This window comes from Pavona decussata, unplaced genomic scaffold (assembly GCF_977016875.1).
Source record: "Pavona decussata unplaced genomic scaffold, jaPavDecu1.1 SCAFFOLD_143, whole genome shotgun sequence".
Lineage (NCBI taxonomy): Eukaryota > Metazoa > Cnidaria > Anthozoa > Scleractinia > Agariciidae > Pavona > Pavona decussata.
This window is the reverse complement of record NW_028145556.1, coordinates 2,204,774-2,213,967: the sequence shown is the minus strand read 5'-3', so window position 1 is coordinate 2,213,967 and position 9,194 is coordinate 2,204,774. Positions and strand designations below refer to the sequence as shown.

The 9,194-nt window shown below is 37.7% G+C and overlaps 3 protein-coding genes across 20 annotated transcripts in view; 1 reads left to right on the top strand and 2 right to left on the bottom strand.

Annotated features, from left to right (window-relative positions):
• LOC146466561 (uncharacterized) overlaps window positions 1-9,194 on the top strand; it is a 187,374-nt gene that overhangs the window by 132,942 nt on the left and 45,238 nt on the right. The window lies entirely within an intron of this gene.
• Window positions 1-9,194, bottom strand: part of LOC146466562 (uncharacterized) — a 145,970-nt gene that overhangs the window by 107,304 nt on the left and 29,472 nt on the right. The gene's annotated exons all lie outside the window — the stretch shown is intronic.
• The window catches only part of LOC146466559 (E-selectin-like), a 123,058-nt gene continuing 119,150 nt past the window's right edge, over window positions 5,287-9,194 (bottom strand). For 2 of the 16 annotated variants that reach the window (XR_014867989.1, XR_014867990.1), the window contains 3 exons: window positions 8,394-8,460; window positions 7,824-8,124; window positions 7,182-7,246 (listed from right to left, as the gene is read on the bottom strand). Coding sequence is in view for 7 of the 16 variants with exons in the window: in XM_085127253.1 (XP_084983379.1) it covers window positions 6,589-6,636; window positions 7,130-7,246; window positions 7,824-7,922; window positions 8,062-8,124; window positions 8,749-8,841; window positions 8,991-9,156 (586 nt within the window). In the remaining 9 variants the exon portion in view is untranslated. Of the gene's footprint in view, window positions 6,637-7,129; window positions 7,247-7,823; window positions 8,461-8,748; window positions 9,157-9,194 lie in introns of those variants that run through there. The other 14 variants (XM_085127253.1, XM_085127255.1, XM_085127257.1 and 11 more) reach the window with 14 other exon arrangements.

Genomic DNA, 9,194 nt, shown 5'->3' with positions numbered 1-9,194 from the left:
GGCCTAGCGAATAGTCATTCACCGATAACGGAACGTTAGCTTTCCTGAACACTTGGGAAACACCGGAACTCAAGACAAAGAAACCGAAATTGAAGTAGCTCAACCTCACGCTCTACAATACGAATATCACACAGAAGCTTATGTATATTCGCTGATAGATCACAAACGTATCCAAGTTTTGAATTCTTTCTTTAAGAAAGAAAAGAGTCTTTGAAAGAGTTTTTCAGCGATGTGCTCTTAGTATTGCTTATTTGGCTAAGGATCACATCGAAGAAATTAACGCCTCAGGGGTTAGTTGCAAAACTTAAACAAGAAAATCAAATTTCATTTTCCAGCAGAATATTAAAGACCAGCACGGTGAAATAAAAGTGAAACAAATATAGCTTTCGCTTGATAGAGTCAAAATTAAAGTTGTCTAGTCCACAGACCTTCAAGTTACATCGCGTGAAGTGCAACTTTTTTACTTTGGTAAATAAGGTAGCTAATTTAATTATATTTTCCTTCATGGCTGGATTCATCGGTTCTGGGAATTCATAATGGGTTACGGCACGCCTAAAGCCTCTGTGCGCATGCGGAGAACCCATGCGGAGTACTTGCCCTTTGATGTCTCATGTTTTTTCAATTCGTAAGAATTAGAGCAAAAGTAGAGTTTGGGAACAGTCTGTTACTTGTACAGAATTAGGTCGGAAGGTTTACTTCATTCTCTTTGACTAAAAATTCGCTATCCTTCAATGTTTATCGCATTATAAATTTCATGGATTTTTTAAGTTATGTACCCGCTCATGTCTTCAGACAAAAAATGACCCTTTCTTCTAAAGCAATTGTCATTTAATTTTTCTTGGCACCTCAGATGTCTACTGGCCAATCATATTAGACACAATAACTCCTGCAAAGATTTCATATTTCTGCGAAGCAATTGAGTCTAATTTGAAATTGTTTGCTTGTGTGTCAACATTTCGACGAGATGTAACTTCGTCATGTTGTTTCTATCTCCTGCATTCAAAGAAGCAGTCAGAGGGTCATAAATCCTTTGAATCTCAACCAGTTTGGGTAAGATATTTGTGATGTAGATGCTTTCAAAGTTTTGGGCCTCGTCAGGTTGTTGTTTTATGAGGTAAACAGGGAAGTGCATCTGATTTTATTTTAATGCTAATGCTACAAAGAAACTTATTCCCTCTTTTTGATGAACTTAGCTTTCAGTTCTTATTCTTTCCTCGTCACAACGATATTACTATCAATGTTGCGGTTAGTTGCAAAACTGCAAAACTGCAAAAAAAAAAAAAAAAACTCAAAAGCTAAAATACCCTGCTAGGAGAGCGTTTCTTTTAGGCAAGACTACGAGAAATACCAGAGGCACGAACGACTGCGTACATACTAAAAGACTTGCAATAAAGAAACGCTCTGCTAGCAGGGTAAAGCCAAGACGAAAGTACCGTTAAATACCTTTCATTTGAGTAGCAATTTTTCGGTTTCTGGATGCACCGATCTATAAAAAGCACAGTGTGTGAAATGTAGCGTTGTATCATCCAAAAATTTAAGATGCGCTTTGTGGATCCTCGTTGCAGGTGTGGTGTTTTATACTGTTCAAGTAAAACCACGGAAAGTCAAAACTCAACTGTGATTTATTTGACTCCATGTTCGCAACGACTACAATTGGAAAGGGAGTTCCCTTTTGACCGCGTGCTTGCATGATTGACAGATGTCACAACCTTACAAACACCAGGCCTGCTTCTAAATCAACCTATTACATTAACACCATCCTGAAACAAACTATGGTAAATTCAACATTTGCTTTGCAGCTTTAAAAGTTTGGAATCACATTGACGAAAGCATTAAACACCTCTCCCTTAAAACGTTTAAAAACAAAGTCAAGTTAAACATCTTACAGTCTTACTGTTCATGAGTTTTCAACTGGTATTTCTTTCTTTCTTTTTTTTTTTTTTTTGTTTATTCTTTTCCTCATCTTTTTTTTAAAAATTAATCAATTCCCTTCGAGCTTTAGTGCCAAACTACCTGCTATATTTAAACATTATTTACTTTTACTCAGCTCGATTAGCTTTTCAAATATTCTGAGTACACATTACCTCTTTTTGTATTAATTGTATTCATGTTGTAAGTTAAGTTTAACTTTAATTTGGCAATAAAGCTTGTTGTTGTTGTTGTGGAATCATGTTGTTGGAAGTCGGAAGTAGTAACAAGGATGCTGCTGTCGTAGCTGACCAATTTTTACAATGCGTTCGATTGGTGAAAGGTTCGTTACAGCTATAAAAACATGTCTGTTAAATGTTTATTTTCGCTTTAGTTGTACAGCAAACTGACATTTAATTCAGTACCACTTTATTTTAGGAACTGCCAGGATTTTTTGTGCTGACCCTGGAACAGAACGCGTCAAAGTGGAAATCCTACCAAATTTTTTTAGGGCAAATGGGCGTGACAGCTTTGCTGGGGAGAATAGTTTTATGCATGAGAATCAGGTAGCGGCAATAGAACTTCCCTCGCTCAAATGCTGCTTTAGTTGTTATTTGGGGTTGCTTAAGTATATGACACAAAATGAAATCCATTTATGATCTTAAAGTTTCAGGGAAGGTTAAATTTTTCTCATAGAATCTTCATAGTAACCAACCCAAGGTTACCCTGCGCGCCGGAATAGAAGAACTTCAATATAGTCTTGTTATTTCTGTTTTTGTCTCCAGCGCATAGAAGCATGGTGGGCATTTTTGCGAAATTCTGATTTGGATTGGTGGATTAATTTTTTAAGGTAAATTTGTGTCCATGTAGTATAGTATGTAAATTAGGCAACAATCAATCATCCGTGTATAGCTACAATATTGGCCTCGTTCAATTTTTTTTTGGCAAAAAAGAACTCGACCAATATTTTCCCAACACAAACCTCACGCTATTTCAATAATACATATTTATAGCTGTGGTTTTTAAATCAGACAAAATTATTGATAGCTGCGCCTACCCGTCTGATGGCTGAACTGATTTACCAATCAGAGCGGCCTATATTATTACCCTTTTTTTTTTGGCCAAATTTGTTACCTTCTTTTATGCGTTCTTTTTATTCAAATTGAATCGACCGTGTGGATGCCTAACGTTTGTTGTCATTCATCCATTATATCACGCATTCGTACTTTTAATAACCTGTTGCCCTCGTTTCTCATAAAAGGTGGTCACACTCGTGTATTTTCCTTTCCCTCCATAGGACTTGCGTGACAGTGGTGATTTCAAGGACTATGATCCACTGCATATGCATGTTTAATTATACAGTCGACACAATTTAAATCTTTGTTCCTTCATTTTTAATTGAATTTTTTTTCAAACCTCTAATCATTCGCGAATTGCTCACGACTTTCTTTTCGTTTGTACTGCATGGTTTACTTTTTAACGGGGAGTGCCTGAGGTTCTGCTTTATGAAAGTGATTCACCATGAACGGGGTAGCCCAACACTGAAATTTACATCGTATCCGTTTGCAGCATAATGTAGAGAGTCCACCAGGTCGACATGACACACTATTTTTCCTTCCAGAACTAGAAGATGATTTGAATATAAATACTTTCTGTTAAAAGTATACATACTGTAACGATTCAGTTGTTACGCTTCGTGATAAATTGTCATGTAACTTTTATTGAATCTACTTACAGTCATGCGCTATATATATGAAGGTTTACATCTTGAAATTAAGGCGTATAAAAAAACTGCATTACCGAAAACTGTTCTCAGGGTTTTGTGTACCTTTTAAGGACGGTGCCTACTAATGCAAAAGTATTTGTGCGCGATTTATCTCTATGCGGGAAAAGCAGATCTTATAGCAAGGGCTCTTGGAATCCAAAAAGAAAATTGGGGGTAACCACGCATTTTTTAGAGATAATTAAGCAACAATAATTGTAACATCTGTAAAATATAAAGGAATGTATGGCATCCTTTTCCAAATTGAAGCTTTATTATCTCTGAAAAATGTATGTCCACCCCCAATTTTCATTTTGGATAACAAAACACTCGCTCAGTTCTGCTTTCTCCGCATAGAGTTAAACCGCGAAAAAATATCCCTGTATTAGTCGGGCACCACATATAGAAAACCCGAGTATCTCGAGATGCGCAGAACATATGCGTAGTAACAAAAATAGGCACCGTCCTTAACTACGCCAATCTAGCTAGCCAGTTACCAATTTGTACATTATGGAGTGGACCGCCGCGAGTAAAGCTACATCCACCGCGTAGCTATACTCAACAGGTCGTGCACATAACAAAAAGTCAAAAATCTACTCACTTTGGACTTTGTACACCCTCCTCGAAAAGCCTTTATCAATACGTACGAATCCGAAAATTAGTGTAACTAGTGTATTGTTCTTACACATATCCTATTATCCTCACGCAGGATCGTCGAGTTATCTACATCCAGTTTCTGAGAATGATGTGAAAGCTGGTGAAATATGTTGCTCTTCAAGAAGGAACGACCTCATATGCTTACCTGAGTTTACTGATGTTGCACAGGAGCTGATGACAAGACACAAGCCAGAGCACGGTTAAACACTGGCTCAAGCGAAAGAACTATTCCTCGTGCTTACCAGGCTACTGGAAAAACTTCTTTAGCCTGGAGTCACAACATTAAGATGCAGAAGTTCCTGCAGCTGCTGTATTTCAACGATTGTCCACGCAGAACAATATTTTGTTTAATGAGCCGTTCCAATCTGTTGCCTAATCTGTACTGTTTTAAAGCCAAGGGACTAGACCGTCAATTTGTTACGCACTCTACAGTACCGTGGAAGTAAATACTGTGATTTTGAGTTTAATAAGTTGCCAGTTTCAGGAAATCAGATCTTTAAGGAAGACTCGAATAAAGACAATGCGAAAAAATGAATGACAAGTTAATTATGGAGAGAATTACAAAGAGCGTTAATTTTCTCTGTCATCATGTTAAGCTGGATTTCTCGTGATCGATTCAGTATCCAAGATTCATTTTTTTGTTAGTTATGGCGTGTTGTTGTTTGTTTTCACAGCCGAAATGAACACATGAATTGGAAAAAAAAAACTGAGCTTGGCGATTCCTCGATATCGATTTAAAAGGCCTAAAATATTTTACATATGGTATACGGTGCTACGGTGGGTCTACAATCACAAAAACTAACTGCTAACAAACTCTGTTCGATCGCCCAACAGGGGCTTCTTATCATTGTCTCATTTCCGTTTCAACTAATGGCCTTAAATCCGCGCGTAAAGCAGAACCAAATAAACAAAAGGACGGCATTACTATGAGTAATTTGCAACGCATAAATTACACGGAATGACAAAAAAAGTTCTTTATTTTCTCACATTTAACAACACAAAGTAATGCAAAAAAATTCAACAAATTTCTCAATCAGAGGGTGAAAACCACTGACTACACGCATGCCTGAGAGTTTCCATAGTTACATGTAAAGGATACAATTGATATCTATGTACAGGCTCAAGTTCAATGTACTTCAAATGAAAGGTGACAATTTGGTGACATACGCACTCTACTTTACTAAACACTCCTTTCCAGTTTTTGTGTATCTTATCTAACGGAACAAACAATTTGGAAGTTACACCGATCAAATTACTACACAACGTATTTGGAAAAAACCTTCAACGAGCTCATCAAACGTTTCTCACTCAGGAGGAAGGTGTAGAATACTCTCTAACAAGGTCACTTTACTTTAAATGAAATGATTTATTGCTATAATTCAGATAATTCCCCCAAGTATTTTTGAGCAGGTTAAATTAAGCTATAAGCATTTAAACGCAAAAACAAAAACAGTTGTTTCTACCTTAGCACTAATAACACCCGAGACTGATGCTATTACAGCTGACGCGCGGTAAACTGTTACCTACACGTACCTTTAAATACCACAGGGGCCCAACCCAAACTGTGCGACCGTTTACATTTTGAATTTATAGAGAAAATGTATGGGAATGTCGAAAATCCTCGTATTATCGTACTAGATTGCGATAAATATTCTCATTTAACATCAAAATAAACGTATTTTAACCTTAAATGTTGTGTGTTGTTGTTCTTGAGGTTGAAGGGTTCGGCGTTGGACGTTCACTCGACTGTAATAGTAGAGAAACTAGTCGCTCGCGTTAGAGGGGATCTCCCTAACATTATAAGGAGACAGACCGTCAATAAGTATGTCATCTAAACTAACTTTGTTTTTTTGCATGGCTCTTTCTGCTGCAGCTCGTTCCCCCTCCGTTAGAAGGGAAAGAAAACTGTAGATCAAATCTTCCTCACTCAGAGAATCAGAATCAAAAGGGCCAATTACGGACGCTTGCGCAATTCCAACAATTAAATGGCCAGTTAGCACAAAACCATGGCTACTGAAATCGGCCAAGGTTATCGAACAGTTCTTCGGAACAGTCGGGATCTACATGGGGCACATGAAAATCGGTTCCCTGAAAGAATAACGGAAGGATGCTTTTCCAAAGAAAAGCTCCTGCATCTTCTGCAGGCTAAATTAGGAATGAAACTTGCAGGGTTGTACTGGTAATGTCATCATCCTGTCCATAAAGCTTTGGTATGTCTTCCCCAATAACATCTCGATTTACAATCGCTTGTGTGCATCCATCTAGACCATTCCAATCTTTTGTCCTAGCCTCATACAATTTAACGGGCTCTGAAAGCGGTACAAATGATTAAACTCAAAAAGCTCACATAAAAAACAATTTACAATACTTTACTCAATCACCAACACTTCCCTCCTCCAACTGCAGAGAGAAGACTCATTCAACGCAGATTTTTTCTTTCAAGAAAGACGAAATATCTACTCAATTCCTTTTCGTGTCACAAATGAGGTAAAATTATCCATGTTTCAATATAAAATAGTTCTGTGTCAGATTAGTTATACCTCGTCCATTGTCTATGTATTCTTCAAACACGAGGGGCTGGATTTTAGCGAAAATACTACTAGTGGGTTTCTGGAATTCCTATTGTTAGATAAAACACACCAGCAGGACCGTTAGTGTCGGCAAGAATCTCACAATCTAACAATCACAATTTAACAATCTTACGAAAGACTCTGTCCTAGTCCTGCAAATCGACGAAAGCGTATTATCAAATTTCTACAGAGCAGTTGGATGGTTTTCTTTTACCGTATTAACAGTACTCACTTGGGAAAGCAGTCCTACAAATCGTTTTGCCTTGGGAAGTTCTTCAGGCATCGAACACATTATTGTGGACGTAAAGCACGTTTCACAAAAAGGGCATGACATGCCTTCATCATCCACCTGCATATATAAAAAGAGGTGCCAACTTTAGAAAGAGTCTGATAACGTAATCAGATTCTTATTTTCAATATAAGTTCGCCGTTTGCATCGCTACGCAAAACCGGCTCCTGGTCAGGAAGCCTTCATTCTAGCCAACTTAGCCCCTTGTAGCTCCTGATTGCATCAGTGTAAATACTTGGGATAACGCCGAGCGAAATTCAATTGTTTATATGAGAATTGTATGTTATAGATGTTTGTCAAATCTTCCAACCCTTTCGCGCCCACCCTCGGGAAAATAGCAAGACGCCGCTTAAAGTGTATATTTTATTTTATTTTCTGGATCAAATCTTCATGTTGTTCCCGTATGTAATTCGGAAAAAATTGTCCTCGTCAACTTTTCTTCCCGCATTGGCGTAGAATTTCACTTCCGGTTGTACACATTACGGCGCGAGGTGGGAGACTTGGGATAGTAGGGCTAGTTTCGAAGGTTCCCTATACCACAGTTTTGTTTTTTTGAGTAGAGGAAGAAAACTATATGGAAAAAAAATACGAATGGGATTGCTGAATGCTCATGCACAATGACGGAACTGAGACTTACCTTCAACCACTCATCTATGCAGGTGGAGTAGAACATATGCAGGCAGTTATTAGGTCGTGCAACCATGTCAGTTGGAAGAAGACCTTTAAATATGGCACACTGTGGAAAGAATTTATTGACATAAAATGCTGTGTGAACAAAAGTGCAGAAAGAGGAAACATGCCTTCCTCTTCAAAGTGCTAAAACATTACTGGTCAACTAAGCTGACAAAACAATACAAGATAACTTAGTCTCTCACCTGAGATTTCAGTTCTAAACACACAAGGTCTTTACTGCCAGTAATTACATCAAGAGGTATTTGCTACGAAGAAAAAGGGTATACCAACAATAACAACAACAACAAAAGAAAAAAGCAAAGAAATAAAAGACTTAAACAAACAAAAGAATAAAGAAACAACATCTTCGCTGATAGCCCGCATGCAGAAGTCTCTTAAGCAAAAAGGAATCCAGAAACTCTATGACTAGCAGAATGCTTGCACTTCAAAAGTTGAAAAAGATCCACCAGTGCCTCCACAACTATATGCTTCCCAATTTAACACGAGGGCTAGCTTAGATCTTTTAAAATTGTACCTCTGTCTAACACCAGTGAGAAATTCGAAGGAAGCGTTTGGAAACAATCAACCCAAGTATACAAATCCTGTAACAGAGGAAAGGGGAGTAATTTATTAGATAAAGCCTGCACGCTACAAGTCTCAAAAAAGATATCCCTCAAATTCAATAACAATTCATTTCTCCTGTAAAACAGCTTACTGTCAGGTTTGCCTTCAATGGTTTTCTGTTTCATAGCAAGCTGTGGCAATTTAAAGTCAAATACATTCTGTACATCACTAAAATTTCATATTCTAGGAAAAACCTTTTAGTTCAACTGCTACAAGTACAAAGCCATTAACCTATTAGCAAAGTCACAAAAAAATAAAAAGATCACCTTGACAACTGCAGTTGTTTTTAATGTTCTTGTTGTGGTACTTTGGATAAATTTTATGGGGAATACCACAGCCATTATGTGTGGTTCAGTCAACTGTGGTTCATCCATGTTAGATAGTTGTTTGCAACACCACCGTGGAACAAAAAAAAAAAAAAAAACAACAGCTATATTTCAATTAAGATCTCCCAGAGTTCAGGACAATAACTGTCGAACACCACAGAAATCCATAGAGGAATCCTTACGCAGTGCTCCGGATAAGAGAGGGGTCTCAAGTACAAAATCCTAGAGAGCTGGCTTCCTGACCCGGCCAATTGAATGGTAAACTTAGGACGATTTGGAGGGAACCATGCCAAATGACCCGTAAAAGTGATTCCTTGACTCTGTCTTTGAAAAGTATCTGGAACACCCCTAAAAAGAAGAAAAAAATCTCCCTTTTAATTTAAAGA